Raw genomic sequence first — 17,686 nt, 5'->3', positions numbered from 1 at the left:
GCTCTTAGACTGGGAAGACTTAGGAGCGAGGATCAACGGCGAATATCTCAGCAACCTTCGGTTTCCAGACGACATTGTCCAATTCAGCAACAATGGGAACAAATTACAGCAAATGATTGAGGACCTTAACCGAGAAAGTATAAGAGTGGGGTTGAACATTAATATGCCGAAGACAAACATAATGTTGAATAGCCTGGCAAGTGAACAAGAATGCAGGATCGCCAGTCAGCCTCTATAGAGTCTGTAAAGGAGTACGTTTATCTAGGTCAATTACTCACAGGGGACCCTGATCTTGAGAAAGAAATTTACAGAAGAATAAAGTTGGGTTGGAGTGCATACGGCAGGCATTGCGAAATCCTGACTGGGAGCTTACCACTGTCATTGAAAAGAAAAGTGTACAATCATTGCATTCTACCGGTGCTAACATATGGGGCAGAAACTTGGAGGTTAACAAAGAAGCTCGAGAACAATTTAAGGACGCACAAAGAGCGATGAAACGAAAAATGTTAGGCCTAACGTTAAGAGACGGGAAGAGAGCGGTGTGGATCAGAGAACAAACGGGGATAGCCAATATTCTAGTTGACATTAAGCGGAAAAAATGGAGCTGGACAGGCCATGTAATGCGTAGGATGGATAACCGGTGGACCATTAGAGTTACATAATAGATACCAAGAGAAGGGAAGCACAGTCGGGGACGGCAGAAAACTAGGTGGAGTGATGAAGTTAAGAAATTTGCAGGCGCAAGTTGGAATCAGCTAGCGCAAGACAGGGATAATTGGAGATCACAGGGAGAGGCCTTCGTCCTGCAGTGTACATAAATATAGGATGATGATGATGATGATGATGATGATGATGATGATGATGATGATGATGATGATGATGATGATGATGATGATGATGATGAAATCTTTGTGCATGATAGTTGGGACACCCTGTATACGTGCAAGCCTCATTTTCATAACCGCATATATCGATGCAAAGACGGCTTACCTTCACGGACACGCTGTGCGCGGTGAATTATAAGAATGTGTATAACTAGCTAAAATGTATTAATTAACTTGCTTGATTTTTGAGCTTATGGCCGATGACAATCATTTTAAGGTCAATTTATTTTGTTTGATTTTTCTACAGTGCTTGTGTTCCGAGATATTCATCCCGAAATTTGTAACTGAGTTCAACTAATTTCGCTTTGTGCGGCAGAAATGTCTGCGTAATGACGTGTTCCCTTGTGACGCAACTCCCTCGTTGCGCTCTCACCTCTTCTCTTCGCCACGACAACTGCCATCAGCTCCGCCATGCCGTCAGAATGTCGCGCAATGTGCTACGCACTGCATCTCTCTGGGGCCCGTTGCGTCGCTGTGTAACTCGTTTTTTTTTTTCCTTTTTTTTAGGCCAAGAACACAATTTGGAAAATAAGATACGCCGTATCAAGGCGCGTGACAACTGCGCTACATTAAATATCCCCAATGACGAACAATACATCATTATGGGAAAAGATTCCACTTATGTTGAAGAAGATGAGTTCAAGCAGAAACAGTAAGTATAATATCGATAATATCGAATTTCTGTATGGGGTTAATGAAGAATGACGGCGACGTATTTGGCTCTGAGCTTACGATGGGATTCTCGTTCAAAAGCAGCTCTAAGAACGTCCGTTCACATATTGTGGTCTTCGTTTCTTTTTCTTTTTCCTTGCTACTTTTTTTTCTTTTTTTTTTTTGGGGGGGGGGGGGGGGCGCAACGTGTACCATCTGTGTACGAACTTGATGCTATACGAAGTAATCCCCGTCAAATCACCTATAGACCGCACATGGAACGCAGTACGTGCAGTCACTTTCGACAATTTTATTCCCGTATTTACCTATGCTACGGGGCCCCCATTTCGAGGACACATTTTCCTTCCGCCAAGAACCTCCTTGACTGACAGAGGAATTGAACCAACTCGCACCTTCATATACGCTAGGCACTGCGCCAGCTCGTAGTATTTTACACATAAAGGCCTAGAATTTTCATCGCAAACCAGTGCAAGCGGCTTCGACTAGCTGCTTATTAAAGCACTTCTTGCCAAAATTAACATGCTCCAGTCCATTATAGAACAGCCACCATGGAAGTATTTCTCTCTCTCTCTCTCTCTCTCTCTCTCTCTCTCTTCTATGCGAGTACAGATAGATAAATGTAAGTGCTCACTCATACTTTACCTGTGCATGAGTCTTCAGACTATGATACCCTCAGTTTTGTATATTGCTCTCTCCCTCTCTGCGTTTCCTTCTTCATTTTTTTCGCCCGCCCTATGTAACCATGTTGGAAATCGATATAGACTATGAATGGACAAAAGAAAAGAACGCACTACGTCATGCTAGATTCTCTACGACACAAAATGAATTCGTATTTCATAGCAGTGTGGTACCACAAAAAAAAAATTAAGTCGTCATGTTTCAGAAGAAAACAGCCTACTACACCGAGCGGTCATAGCATTAAAAAAATAAAAAAGAATGAAATTCAAACACCGCTTCGTAGCGAGAGACATATGCACCAAGAACAGAATGGGAAACGTGAAGAAATAAGAAACAGCGAATCGCCAGTAAAAGCGCAAGAACAATTCGGTGCATCATGGAGTAGGCGGACGCGTAATTAATCAGTAATGTCGAGTCACGCAACGCACAACTCTAAAGCAGAAGAAAATTCATATTTGATCCGACTCCTTCATTAGCAAGCACTGTTCTGTCACCGATGAAGTCACCGCGGTTCGTTCGCACCAAAATGGAAGTGCACCAACTTTCTAATTTTTCCAGCTTATCTCGAAGCCACGTTGCGTCACGTAACGTGAGCACTTTTTACGTTCCGCCTTTTCACTTTCTTGAACACTGGTGAAAAATAATTAAGGTTTTCCTTTTCGCTGATCACAGCGTTGCACATCGCTTTGCGATAACTGGGGTTCACAAAGGTACTGGGGTACAAATATACAACGGTATTCGTTGCATTTACGTGACAATGTGTGCGTCCGTGAGAACATTGGGTAGGCTCCGTACTAAACAAGCCAACTTGCAACAAAATTTACTGTAGATACGTCTTTCATCGAGACTGATGAGCCTTAGCCCACTTACAAAATTTTTGCCTCTTCGGGTGTCGCGCACATTCAACGATAGCCATACGTTAGTCGATACACCATTTAACGCACATTGTCAATGCTTGCTTTTCTCAGTTCCATTTTCACAAAATGTGAGTAGCGTTCCATTTTTCTCACCTCATTTTTTTTTTTTTTCATTTCAGGTTCATGTATTTGATCGACAGCAGCTCAATGGTTTTCCCCACCAGACGGCGATACAAGAGAAAACAGGAAAAGCTTGTCGCGTGGTTCATCAAGGAGTTCTCTGATGAAACAACACGCTGCTTCTCGTGAATTTCTCCCATGTAATATGTGCAGCAATTTATCGGTGCAGCTTAATAAATTTGAGCACCCGAGAGTCATTGTTCTATTTTGTTCATTCGGCATTATTCCCACAGGTGCTAGATTTTGCGTCAGTGTCTCGCAGGTGTGCCGAAAACTTTAATGAGAGGGAAGGTTACATAAGCTCAGGGCCCAAGGAGAAAAAATGAAAGTCTAATATCAAGATTTCAGCACCATTTTATTTTCTTTAAATGTCGGTTATTGCGCTTTGACTCTGCGCGCTGATTACCTAAAGCTGGCAACGGCGGCAGCGATCAACACACTAATGAGATAAGAACAGGCATCTAAGGACCTGAAAGTAAAGAATGGTACGGCGTCAGGTCATCAAAAACGCTGCTGTCCGCTGCACCCAAGCCTTTAGTAGGCACAAGTACACGAAATATACCCGCTGCGACGCTGCAGCCTTTCTGTTCAGCTTACATGTTACATAGTAATGACCACGAACCACCACTGTCTACACGCAGGAAATTAATGTATAGCCACGATTGCGTCAGACAGACGTCGGCAAGCTCGCCTCTGTATTGGCCCAGGACACCTCTTTGTCTCCCCTGCCATCTAACTCGCCAAACAAGTCATGCGAGATCCAACGTCAAGTTTTCTTTACTTAAGGCTTATCCAACACAGCGCACAAATTTGAACGTCCTTCCAATTTTACAGTGACTCTCTTTAACAGAAGGGCACGTTCAGTGTTTAGGCTAGGCGTTTCTTAACTAAATACGGGCCTTAGAAACACATTTTTTTTTCTAATTAATGAATCTAGGATTGTCAAAGATGAGGCGACGATAATAGTTCTATTTCTTCTTTTCAAAACATGTTCGTTCTCGTATAGCATCTAAGCCGCTGTTCTTTTTACCATTCTTGAGCACTTCTATAGCTTTGCTTGTACTCGCTTTTACATTCGCCACCCCTTACAAATACTTATACAGAATAGCATTTCTTGCTCTTATTAAATAGCAAGAACTATTTAGGAGGTACATGTGTGTCCTAAAAAGATGTTAATTCTGAATGTTTGCATTTGAAAACGTTCTTCGTTGCATTGTTTCGCATCATTGAATCTTTGCATTTGCGAATATGATGTTTTTCCGAACGAAAAGCCTTAGAAATTCGGCCCCAGATTTACTGTTTGGCTATTACAGCACGCAAAAAATGGTGGCTACAGAATTCTAGCTCTTAAAACATATCAGCGTCCACAAACTCGATGACGGTGCCGTATGTTGTTCCATATTGCTGCACCATTGTAGTAGGGGCGTAGCCAGAAATATTATTTCTACGGGAGGACACACTATTCCATGAATTTCGGAGTATCTAAGACGTAGCTAAATTTGTTATTTTTCCTATTCGCTTGTTCACTTTATAGTTCGGTAAACATGTAAATACTAATCAAAACGAACGATTTAGAATAATCAAGTGACGAGTGTATTTCAGACATATAGCTGTCTGTCTCCCGGTTAACCCACGCAGTAGTTGCGCAGTGCTTATAACTTTCTGCTACTGAGCCCGAGGTCACATGTTCGACACCCAGGCCACGGCGGCTTCCCGCGGGGTCGGAATGCAAAAAAAGCTACTGTGCACAGCTTTGGCTGCACATCAAGGAACCTCTGGTGCTCAAATTTAATCTAGAGCTCCACTACGGCGTCTCCCAAGCCCTCCGTGCTGCTTTGGCACCTTAAACTCCATAATTTCAATCCTCACTAAGTCAGTCAATCAATCAGCATTCAGCCAGCCAATCAATCCTTTTGTTATCTCTAGGCTCGAACATAGCCTTACTGCGTTACAACATTGACACTTGGGGCGCCAAAAAATCTTGCGATGTCAGCTATAACTGCATATAATATAGAATGCCCCTCAAATGTGGCAGTGCTCTCTAAAATGCACTTGAACGCTTTCTAAATTTGGAAACAATAACCTTAAAAGGGAGAAAAATTTTACAGTGATAACTCAGCAACATTGTATACAAGCACATGTCGAGAGTTTTCCGAAAGTTCCCCTAGCGCTATAATTGGCGTCTAAAGCATTTGCAAGCCACACGCGGTCAGTCTCTCCTATCGCTTTCCACTTACAGCTGCGTAAACGAAGGATATTTCATGTTTGCTTAGTGGATGTCCTTTAAAACGCAGTTTCGCATTCACCCTTGGCATATTACACAAGTTTCCGCCTGAAAGTTCCAAACTGGAAGCCGAAATGGGAATGACCGCGAGGACAAGCAACAGTGTATCGTCGAGTGCCTCCCCAACGATTCCGAATAGGGACCACCTTCCGTTCTCTCGGAACGGAGAGACGTTTGGCTAGTTTGGCCATCGGTCATGTATACGTCGGTTAACAATACATCGTCGAAGCTAAACAACATTGTGTTCTCTCAGTAAAACTGACAGGGAGACCACACAAGCGCGCCGATCGAGTGCCTATGGCTTCGCTTCTGCCACGGAATAGCTCAGGGGCCGAATTCACAAAGCTTTTCGTTCGTAAAAGTTATTTTCCATTGGCCGACCGCCATCGCTAATCATATGCTCAAAAGCATTGGCTGGCATTTGCTCTTACAAACAGTTGTAGCAACAGTTGTTAGCTTTGAACGAACCAGTTACAGTGACCGCTGGAGATGTCCCCTTTCCCCAACCCTTAGCAGAACCTCTCTCTTTTTTTCTATTTTTTAACGAAGACTTAACGGTTTCTCCCGCTGCTGGGTAATACCATCATTAGCAAAACTCTCTTACGCTAGAATCGCTCGTAAGACCAGATGACAGCCAGTCGTGATGCCGCACATACAATTAGCGGAAGCGGCTAGCCAACGGCGAACAGCACTTAGACCGAAAAGCACCCTGAGCACCAAGAATCCGTCAAACATTAAAGCCCTTTTTTTTTTTTTTACTGGAATTTGATTCTTAAAGTCTTACATGACTGAACTTTATACTAAGCGAGATAAAAATACTAAATTCCTCATGACCTCAAGTCCTGAAGGAACACAAGATAAAACTAACTTACCGCTCAGGAAAACACAGGGCCGGCGGTTTGCACAGCAGCTTAAGCGGTTGTAAAAAAAAGGACTATCAACGAATGATGAAAGGATCTGAAGACGCAAAATCTAACCATATGCTTGAACCCGTTAATATCCAGACAGCTCTATTATTATTCGTTTACCTGACCAGGTAACAAGGGTTCGCGATGGGTAAGCCTGCTTCCAGAAACAGTGACATGTAAATTTATCTAAGCCAAGTAGACACGAGAACGATGATCAATGAGTGGGAAATCTGTTGGAGAATAAAAATGGGTAGGGATGCATTTGGCCGAAATTGCGAAGCAAATACCGGCAGCCTCAACAAAATCTATGGAAAAAAAATGCCCATAACCAACGTAGTCTTGCGGTATGTTAACCTACGGGGCAACAACACGGAGGAACTTGCAAAGGAAGGCCCGCGCAACGAGCGAAGGAAAAAAAAAACGATAGGCATAAAAGACAGACAGCAGTATAGATTATGTATCAAACAAGAGTATATGGCATTCTAGCTAAAATAAAATTGAATAAGTACAACTCGGCAGGTAGTAATATGTAGAGAAAATAGCCAGTGGTTTGTTGGAGTAGCAGAACGGGTGCTGAATAAAGAAAAGAAACGCATTTGTACTAGTAGAGGATTGTATCGCATGATGATAAGAAATTTGAGGGTGTTGGTTCCGGTTCATGCACGACATGAGCAATTGAAGATGTCTTTGAGTGTCATCTGGCCCCTGCAGTGGACTTCATTAGGCTAATGACGGTAATTAGAAATAGAGGATGCGAATTTCTGCATAAAGTGCTGCACAACGGCCTCAGGTCGTGTCACAAGCAACTCTGAGGCGCGCTGATCAGGCCCAGCTTCATTCGGTGCCGCTGACCTTTGTCACGCTCGGTCAGCGAACTGGATCAACGATTCCGTCCGTCTTGCAAATCCACTTAAAACAGCACCGAATCGCGGATAGGAGGTCACACCAGAAGTCCGTTATTTAATTCTGCAAGAAGGCTCGGCTGGCCTGCAATATATCGCCTGCATGGGTTCGCTTCTTACCTCTCCGCTGCACACGAACAATCGCCGGGACAAGGGAGCGAGGAAGTATTTCCAGCAAGAAACCTGCTTATATATGCCGAGAACACGAACTCATCCTTTGTCGAATGCGCGAATTCCGTGTGCGGTGCTGCCGCAGAGAGCCAAAGACAGCGTGAAATACGACTTCTCAGCGAGGTCCAATTGTTCCTGCAGCTTTCCGTTGGGCTCCAATGTCCAGCGCCAGAGAGAGGAGGGCTTATCTCCGGCATCCAAGTCTAACCGTCGCCAAATTCTCAAGAGGAAGCGGAAAGGGGGAAGGCAGGCTAAAAGTCAAAGGCCGTTGAACCCGGCCGCCCTTTGCGAGCTCGTATATCCACCGCTTCTCGCCTTTCGCGAAATGTCGGCCGACCACCACAGGCGCGACAACAATTCGCTTCCTCCATCGGGTCCTTGGCACCGGGCATTTTACATTGTCGTAACCGATTCCCTGCTTATATTTCCTGCTCTATTCTGTCAGGCGTACGCTATGTTCTATTTATCTTTTTTTTTTTTTCCACGCGGAAGAAGATTCGTGGGTCGACAGCAACATAAGACCCGCGGCGAGCTCGAGTTCCTCCGTAATTAAAATGGTAGGAAGAAATACGAAGACAAAGTTTAAAGCACAATACGGGAAGACATCCACAACTTCCCGTTCGTTACAGAAAATACACTGGAGGAAGGATCACGCATGAAAGCGTTGAGACGCGATTTGCGTGAGCGCCCATCCTATACGCAAATCAGAAAAGAGAGAGAAAAAAAAAAGTGCAGAATCTAGACTTCTTCCCAAGCCACTTTTTCACCGTTCGGTATGACACATTCCTTCGCACAATTAATTCCCTGGAAGAGGGTCAGACGACGGCGGCTAATAAAAAAAGTACCGGATTTTGGCAGCGTGCGTGTCTAGCTCAAGCGATCAAAAAATATATCTATACTATCAGTGTTTATATCTTTTTTTTTTTTTAATGCGAAAGGCCTCATATTGAATCAAAAGGAAGGGGCGGCCAGCCAATCGGAGCACCGGGGCTGATACAAAATATAGGACAGCCAAGCAAGCGCAGTCAAAACCATCAAAGTTCGCCACCGTTGTACTACATCGTCCGGCGCCTCGCCGCTGCGCTTACTGGGCGGCTGACTCGCCTTTCAACGCTGCCTCGCAGGTTGCCGCAGTGACAGGCAACTCTGCAAGACAGTGGGAGGTGCCGAACGTTGCCGCTAGACTGCGACTGCTGCAGCCACTCCGAGACCCCCGCTGCCCCGCTTGCCGGCAATGTGCCCTCTGCATGACGCTGAGCATACGAGAAGGAGAGGACAAAAAAAAAAAAGTTGGCCCGCAACCAGCTTGGCGTAACGCGAGGCAAATCCACGTTGGTGCGCCCTGCGAGCAAGGGAGTCCCTCTGGGCTCCGTTCCACGCAAGTCGGTGCGAAGCTCCAAGTCGGCCGACGTCATAAGCCGCACAAAAAAAAATAAACGAACCGTGAGCAAAAGAAAGGTGCGGGGGGCGGGAACGACGTTCGAGGGAGCGCGAGGAAAAGAAATAAAAGTAAGAATAAAGTCGGCGACGTTGTTGCTGCAGGAGGAGGCGTGCGCTTGTCGGAAGCGACGACAGTGGAGCTGCCGCCGGGGGCAATACACCCTAGGTCGCCTTATACCCCCCTCCCTAAGTATGGCACTAGCCGGCCAAGACAGCGGCGACCACGAGGCTTTTGCCTCGACTCTTTTGCCCAATACTTCGTTATGCAACCGGGCCACGCAACCAGCCGGCAAGCGCCTCTGCAGCCGCCAAGATGGGCCATCCACAGTCAAGAGAGCCTATCTGAACGAGTGGGCCCGGGGGCGCCGTGTCACTGGCTCATACAGCACTAGCGTTCATGGTGCTGCCCTATGAGGCAACGAACCAAAGAGAACCACTACTGAAACTTGGGAAACTGTCATAATTTTTCAGATTTTATATGTCTTGCAATTGAAGGGGACGACGACGTATTAAAGAGCATAACCACTTTGCCGCACTATTAAACGCCAACTAGCTCCCTGCCATTTTGTTCAGTGACTGCTTAATTGAGCACACGAGCCTGGACAAGCTTTCTATTTCCTCTACACTTATTTAAGCTCATCGCAGGACGCAGGACTTGAGCTATCGAGCGGCTGTGTTACTGTTCACACCGGCTTCGGTCTCTGGAGTTGCCAACGACTGACACCTAATATAAAGTCCCCAGTTCACGCTGTCGTGACAGCCATTCTTAACAGATTGAGGCTTGAAGAAGCCTGATGGCTTGATCGGGAGCCTGATCTCCCTCCCGAGGGCGGATGTACTGCAGTTATCTTGAACGTGCGTCTTGCCACTGCCCTCACCACCTCAGCTTCATGCATTTCTTTCTGTTCTATAAGCAAAGCGAGCACTCTTTTTCATGAAAAGCTTGTAGGTAAACAACATAAATTAGAAGGCAGAATAGCGTGCAGAACACGCTATGGCGAAGAATAAAGTCAAGTTGTACTTCTGCATAAAACATGTACATTCGAACGAAGGATCGTATAGTGCAGTATTACAGGCAGCAAGGAGCCAAGAAGAATGTAGCTTTACAAGACTCAAAAGAAGAGAAAGAAACTATATTTTACAGCACATTTCTATCATTCTATAGATATGAATAGCCAAATATTAAGATTCTACCGCGGTGGCTCAGTGACTATGGCATTGTGCTGCATAGCACGAGGTCGTGGGGTCGATTACCGGCCGCGGAACCTGCAATTCAGTAGGGCGGAATACAAAGCCGCTTATGTACTGCGCTTTCAGCTGCACCTTAAGCAAGCCCAAGTGGTCAAAATTATCCCGTAGCTCTCCAACACGGCGCCTCTCAGAGTTCCTGCTAGTATTTTGCTGGGACAGTTAAACCCGGCCAATCGATTTAAATCTAAACAGAAATCCTAGACGTATATTTTCTTCACCCTAAATTGGGACTGCCCCACTGCAGTGACACAAAATCGTACTTCCTCCTACTCTTAGCTCTGAGGCCAGAGAGAGTGAAAAGAAAGAGAGAACGCAGGGATGTTAACCAGAAAAGCGTCTTTGTTTTGTCAAATTGAGGACATTGAGGACAAATTGTCTTTGTTTATCAAATTGAGGACATTGGCACAATGGTTGGTCTGTTTTCTCTTCGCAGCTGTGGACATCATATGCAGGACTGTCGGTCATTCCAGTTAGTGCTTAGTAAGCACCCGTAAAGGCAACTCTCAACCACAACCGACGCAGAAGAGATGCCTCGCGTCAATGAAATGTGGGTGAAGCGAGGTCTGAGTTGCAGTGATGGATTTATTTTTTGTGATCTAGTGGACCCTATACGTACGTGCGATATTTCCCTCGGCTAATGCGAGTGTGCCTGCCAGGTGGCGAAGCTGGTTCGCAACGCCTGTTCTAGGCCGATGCCTTATGACTTATTCTATACTAGTCTTATCATCCACCGCTCACGGCCGGCTGATCCCGTTGATAACGCGAGCGGACCGTCGCTCTGACCACTGACAAAGCGCGATAAGCGCGAAAAGGCATTAGCGCCGGAAAGGCATCGCTACAAAATACCGGCCCTAAAAGGGACTACACTCTAAAAACAGTTACACCCTTTGGAGCGTATTTTTGCCACAGAACAATAATCGTCATCTGACTTGCGTGGATTTCCTTTCTTTAACGCTGTGCGCCCGGCACTTCTAGGTCACGCATGGAGGAAGGAAACCCCAGGAGAGGCCCTGGCCAGCACGAGCGTATTGGAGAAGGTGTGGCGGAAGTCACGTGCTGTTTTTCGCAAAGGAGCACTGGGATGGGTACCCCAAATGTCAACGTTGCCATGACAACCGCGCTCCTGAAGCTTCGCTGCTGCTCTCGGTCTCTGAAAAGTGAGATAAGATTTTTCTGCCGCTGTCTTTCCCGCAGCACCTTTTGTTCGCGAGAAAAGCTGACTTTGGGGTTTGGTGTGTAAGCTTGAAAGTTGTGTTTTGGGTCTGTGAGTGTGAGTGTCGGCCAGCAATAGATACACTCAAGCAATCACGGCGCGGGTCTTCGTCATCTTCTTCAACGTGCCACGGAAAAACACAGGAGCGCGTCTGCTTCACTAAACCTGCTACAGAAGTAACAGAAGTGTCGTAAGCTTTGTTTTGACGCGCGTCGGCAGCACACACTTCCGGCCACTCGTAACAATCCAAGTTCAAAGTTCGCGCCCATCTGCTCCGGCGAGCTGCAGAACCCCTGATTGGAGGCGCAAAGAGAGGTGGCACACCAACATGGCTGCACTTCCGGCTTCAAAAAAGTGACGTCAGGGCCTCTCCTGTTTTGTTTCCTTCCTCCATGAGGTCACGAATGAAAAGAGCGTTATCAGCGTGACACAGCGTTCTCGACAGGAAAGTAGCAAGTGCAGAGCTTTCAAGATAGGAAACGCAAGCAAGACAGATGACGATTATAGTTGTGTGGCAAAAATGCACCCTAAAGGGTGCAACTGTTCTTAAGTGTAGGGACGCAGCGTCATCATTTACAGTGATACCGCAATGGCTGGGTAACCATTGAAAAGAAATCTCAGTTGCCTTTTTATTTAAAATAGTGGTGAAGTTCCACGATTTACCACGTCAACTGGTCGTGAGTGTCACGTCGGAGGAACGACTTTGGGCTTTGGGTCGCAGAAGACTGTCAATTTTTCAAGATTATTCTTTATGGTGTTTTTACGTGCCAAAACCACGATCTGATTATGAGGCACGCCGTAGTGGGGGACTTCGGAATAATTTGAACCACCAGGGGTCCTTTAACATGCACCTAAATATAAGTACACGGTACACGGGTGTTTTCGCATTTCGCCCCCATCGAAATGCGGCCGCTGTGGCCGGGATTTGATGCCGCGACCGCGTGCTTAGCAGCCCAACACCGTAGCCACTAAGCAACCACGGCGGGTATTTTTCAGAATTCTATGTGTCGACCATCTGAAGTGCACCGCGGAGAGCTGTAAATTCTGCAGTTGTAGACGTTGTGACATGTGAAGTCTGTGTTATCCCTCTTGTCAGTATAACACAGCGCCACCGGAATTGGTCGACGTAGCCAAGCCATCAGTATAGACGTGTGAGCATTCGCTGTATTTCTCATGCAAGAGGAGTGAATTAAGTTGCTTAAGTGCAGACAACAGTAAGTCGGACTTTGTCCGAAGCTCTGGAATTGTGAGATGTACTTGAGGACGGCTCACGCACCATGCAGGAAAGAACGGCCTGGTGACAGGTGCGTAGCCTAATCTATAGGCGAGACACGAATGTTCATAGACAGGCTGAATCTTGTGCAGGGCCTTTCTGCAGGGACGATGGCGAGGTAATGGAAGTACTACCGAAGCGTCTGACGAGCACACCGATTGTCTCAACGGCAACGTTTGTCCTGATTGGATAATCGTGAGCGATTGCAATAGTTTCTGTCGTTGACGCGCTCCACGGTAAGCCAAGGCATATCCTGAAGGCTTGGGCTTGGACTAGACTACCTTTGAATGTATACATGTTAGTTCGGCAGGTGTTGGAGATGACAGGCAAGCTGTACCGCAGGAATCCAATGAACAGGACCCTGTACAGATGTGGCATAGAGTCTATATAGACACTCCCCAGGTCTTTTTTTTTTTCTAGGAACCTAAATGTATTACACACTGCTGTCAGCCGTTTTTTCACGTAGTTCATATGAGGAGCCCTGGAGACGTCAATCACCACTCCTAAATATGTGTGACATTTGTTGTACAATATCAGCTGTCCGGAGATATAGAGGGTGTCTCAGCGAACAAAACGTCGTTATATGCATTGAAGCACAAAAGTAACTGGAACGCCAATGCATTTCTGATCCGATACACATCAACACGGAGCACGACTTAACAAAGTTTAACAGCAGCGAATAGCGTTATGTCTCTAGCATGCAGTACCACACAGTTGCTCTCCCCGAATCCCTTCAGTTTCACGAGCCCTCATACGGATCAGTTTTACACCTAAATGTTCGTTCAACCTCTTATAAAAACGATGCCATCACTGAATTCCTGAACGCATTTTCTTTCACCTTTAACACATTAATCTTGACTGAAACGTGGTATTCTGATGATTGCACTGTGCTTGAACTTGACGATTACAATAATTATTTCATAAATCGTCCCAATCGGCGTGGTGGTGGTGGCGCTATATATGTACAAAACCATCGCAATTAAGAACTTGTCCATGAATATAGCGAAATAACGAATGACTTCATGAAATACTAGTGTTACGAAACCAGTTTGAAATAACATGTGCAATCTATTGCCCACTGAACGGAAATGTATCGCGATTTCTAGATTTTTTCGAACTGTTTCTAGAATATATTCGTACAAACAACTATCGTCGTATATGTGCTGGTGACATTAACATCTTAGAATCTAGTATCGCAGCCATTACAATTCTTCTGCGCAATTCTTCAGACAACTTTTTCTTCTTTTTTTTTCCCCCTGTGTTTCAACTACCAGTATCCTTGGTATAATCTGAATGTTATTTGTTATCCTTGTTTGCTTTACTTATATTATTGTGTAACTTAATTCACTATTGTGCAATGACAGTACCTTGTAAAAATATATCCTTTTTTATCATTTTGTTCTGCATTCTTTTGCATTTTATCGATAGCTTCGTCATCATTGTCTGCTTGACCGACACATGTTTACTATTGTGTAATTACTATAATACTTTGTAAAATATTCAACTTTTTTGCTATCCTTTATAATATGCTTTTACGTTCCATAGTTAACGACGAAATGTGATTTGTTGAAACTACTGCCACATCACGGTTGCTAGGGCCTAGTCAAACTGCTTAAACCAGCTTTTTGCCCTAGCATCCATTTCCAATGTGTAGTTTGGAAAAAAATTAAAATGATTTGATTTGATTTCATCGCAAAGTTCGGGAATTAATACCTCGAAATTGGTGTCATCCTGACAATTCGTTCTAAGTGGATCCGCCTTGCGAACTCCACGGCTACAATTTGTAAATTGCAATATGGGCCGTAAGGTAATTAGTTAAAACTTAATTAGTTATCTTTTATAAGTCGATTATGCATTTCAATTTTTTTTTGCGCTAGTAATGTCCCCCACTTCGAGTATAGATCAGCTCATGAACTAGAATTATGCTATCTGCCACAGGGAACCTTTGAAATTTTTTGAAAATGCTCGCTGAAACACCCGGTAGGAGTCACTAAAGTGTTATTTATTTATTTATTTATTTATTTATTTATTTATTTATTTATTTATTTATTTATTTATTTATTTATTTATTTTAAACTGAATTAATATTGAATTATTTTCTTTCATTCTTTTCTTTAAAGAACGGACATGGAAAAGCCGGAGGCGAACTGCTTCCAACGTCTCGAGTTAAACCGCATTTTACCTATACCTGCAGTGGTACTTTTCACATGATGTTGTGCATGCAGTCCTTGTTCGCGAAGGTAGGAGGATGTTAAAGTGACTACCTCCTCAAGTCCACCGCGAAGCTGAAGCCGCATCACACCTGACGTCCAAACACAAACGTAATCGGCGTAGACGGAGAGTTGAACGGTGCTTGCAAGGCTGTCGGCTAATCCAATGAGAGCTAGATTAAAGTGCCGTGGGCTCAGTAATCAACCCTAAGGGTGGATTGCTGAGCCCCCAGCATTTCATTATAGTAATAAAGGGCTGTTTGTGCTGTGTTGCATTATAGTAATAATAATCCACCCTAAGGGCGGATTATTATTACTAGTAATGCTGGAGGGTCGGGCCGTCCCCGGTAAGGAGGAGGAAGGATCTCTTTTGATATCCAGAGATAGATCTTGCCGTCAAGCCCTATTGCCTCTTACGCGCTGACGATGGCTTCGAGTGTAACATTATGATAAGCCCCTTTACATTGAGTAACAAAGCAGCAAATAATCGTTTACAGGACTTCTGGTACTCCACGTACGTCACCGAGTCGAAAAGAAAGCGTTATAAAGGGTGGAGGCGGAAACAGCATGGATATTAAATATTTGTATAGCCGTTTTCTCGATACTGTGCAGAGATACTCAATAATAAAGGGAACCTAAGAAATGTGCACAGCGAAGAATAGTGGAATGATGCCTCTTTCTCCGTGCGCGCAGGGATTCGTCTTCCCCATTGAAGGAAAACATTATTCAATAAATTACACACTGAAACATTACCTGTTAAAACTCGGCTGTACAAAAGGGTATTTTTGTGCCTTCTGTGAACTGTCGTCAATGCGATATACGCACAGCACTTTAAGTTTGTTTGTTTGTTTGTTTGTTTTTTGTAATAATTTCACGTAAGTGTCGACCAACACGATGGTCATCGGCGTGTCACGGCACGCGCATTCGAAAACAGCCAGAATGCCATATTGTCTCGGGGCATAAGTAAAGATGCCATATTGTCTCGGGGCACGCCACAAAGATATCTAAAGAAATACTTTGCCATGAATCAGCATACCGTTCGTTATTTGATTGCCCCACGCGATTATGACATTTCCTATGATGTGTTTTTCTTTAGTGTACTACGTAGCTTACGTAGTGGACGTTGGATCGCAATGCCTGAGCACTTTATTTATTTATTTATTTATTTATTTATTTATTTATTTATTTATTTATTTATTTATTTATTTATTTATTTATTTATTTATTTATTTATTTATTTATTTATTTATTTATTTATTTATTTATTTAAAGTCCTCAGAGGCTCCGAGCTACAAAATTGTGTGAGGGGGGTTAGAATATGTTAGATAACATAATGAAACGGAGCGGAAGTCAACTCGTTAGTCAAATTATCGTTCAATTATCGAGTTTAGGCAGTACCAGTAGTTTATCTGTTCTATGTTGCTAGTTACATACGTCGTTCTTTGCAGGTTCTTTTCAGACCATTGAAGTGTGATGTGGCCAGTGTCATTGCAGTTGTCTCATACGATGCCACACTCGCTACAATAAATGCCCCGTATAAAAAAAAAAAGAAGAAGAGTCGTGGCCGAGCGGTTTGGCCTACAAAGTGATCAAAGCTGACAAGATGAATGTCCTTGGTACGCACATTTTGCATATATAAATTTTAAGCAGCAAAAATGACTAAATTCCTTCAGTAATTTAAAACAAGAGACAATAGTGTGTTTACGTCCTGCAACGTTGAAAGCGATTATTATTGTGGCTTATCAATTTCGGGAAATTTCCCCAACCAATCTGTGCTTTGAAACATCAGGCGTCGAATTTGGACCTAAATGCGCTCCACTGCACGTCACGGGCAAATCATGCCCCAACGACCTCCTCCATGGTTTCATCGACCTAAGGATGAAGTATTGGCTTGTTTTGGCCGTTATTCTGATAACTCTGTACCAGCTCCAACATGCCATGAGATGCAGTGCAGCGTCACTGGCCGCACTGCCGCCAGAAGCACAGTATTGCGTCACGCCGCTTACGCCACGCCTTCGCTGAACCGTAGCGTAGCGTAAGTGCCTGAACCGGCACTTTCAAACCCATACTCGGTTAGAAAATGCTAGAGAATAGCTGTGGCTTTGACGACCACTGCATGCCGTCTTTATAATAAAAGTGGACAAAGAGAGATCGCCTGAGCATGAACACGAAACCCGGCCGAGTACTAGCCGTAAATGTCCGTATCGCGACTAGTGAACAATATAGTAAGAGAGGAAAATGGGAGAGAAGAGACGCAGAAACTATAACCGTGTAGTATAATCTGAAATAGTGAAACGCTGGGACGCACATTGCCCAACATATGTGCCGGAGTGACGGACACTGGGCCGTTTCTTAGCCAGCAGAGGCAGGCAAGCTCTGTCGGAGGGCGCTGTCCTCGGCCTATGGCCTGAAACTACAACTGCGAGGCAGACCGTGGAAGAGGCTTAAATTGTGATTTACATACACAAGGAGGTGGATACATACGTATCCACCTCCTTGCCTTCGCACCGTCATCATTCGTCAATTCTTTTTCTCCGATTCCCCGCTTACGCGTAGCAGGCTAGAGCGCATGCCTTCTCGTGCTGACCACTCTGTATTCTCCATAAAGTCTCGCCCACCTTATTCCAAAAAAAATTCAAATAATTATTTGGTAATTATGCCCCATGAAGTTTATATGTGCAAATTGTTTCCGCTTGGCCATAACTGCAGCTCAACAAATCCAGATTAATGGGAAAAGCATTAGCCCCCTATAATATCTTTCGA

At 44.5% G+C, this 17,686-nt stretch overlaps 1 protein-coding gene across 7 annotated transcripts in view; it reads left to right on the top strand.

Annotated features, from left to right (window-relative positions):
- LOC119463792 (A.superbus venom factor 1-like) overlaps nucleotides 1–3,464 on the top strand; it is a 268,434-nt gene extending 264,970 nt beyond the window's left edge. For all 7 annotated transcript variants that reach the window (XM_049668402.1, XM_049668407.1, XM_049668410.1 and 4 more), the window contains 2 exons: nucleotides 1,392–1,536; nucleotides 3,271–3,464. In XM_049668402.1, coding sequence (XP_049524359.1) covers nucleotides 1,392–1,536; nucleotides 3,271–3,400 — 275 coding nt within the window. In that variant the 3' untranslated portion in view covers nucleotides 3,401–3,464. The remainder of the gene's footprint in view (nucleotides 1–1,391; nucleotides 1,537–3,270) is intronic.
- The last annotated feature ends 14,222 nt before the right edge of the window (nucleotides 3,465–17,686 follow it).

The sequence above is a fragment of the Dermacentor silvarum genome, chromosome 1 (assembly GCF_013339745.2).
Source record: "Dermacentor silvarum isolate Dsil-2018 chromosome 1, BIME_Dsil_1.4, whole genome shotgun sequence".
Classification (NCBI taxonomy): Eukaryota; Metazoa; Arthropoda; class Arachnida; order Ixodida; family Ixodidae; genus Dermacentor; species Dermacentor silvarum.
Note: the sequence above shows the minus strand (reverse complement) of the source record. Positions and strands in the feature narration are given on the sequence as shown.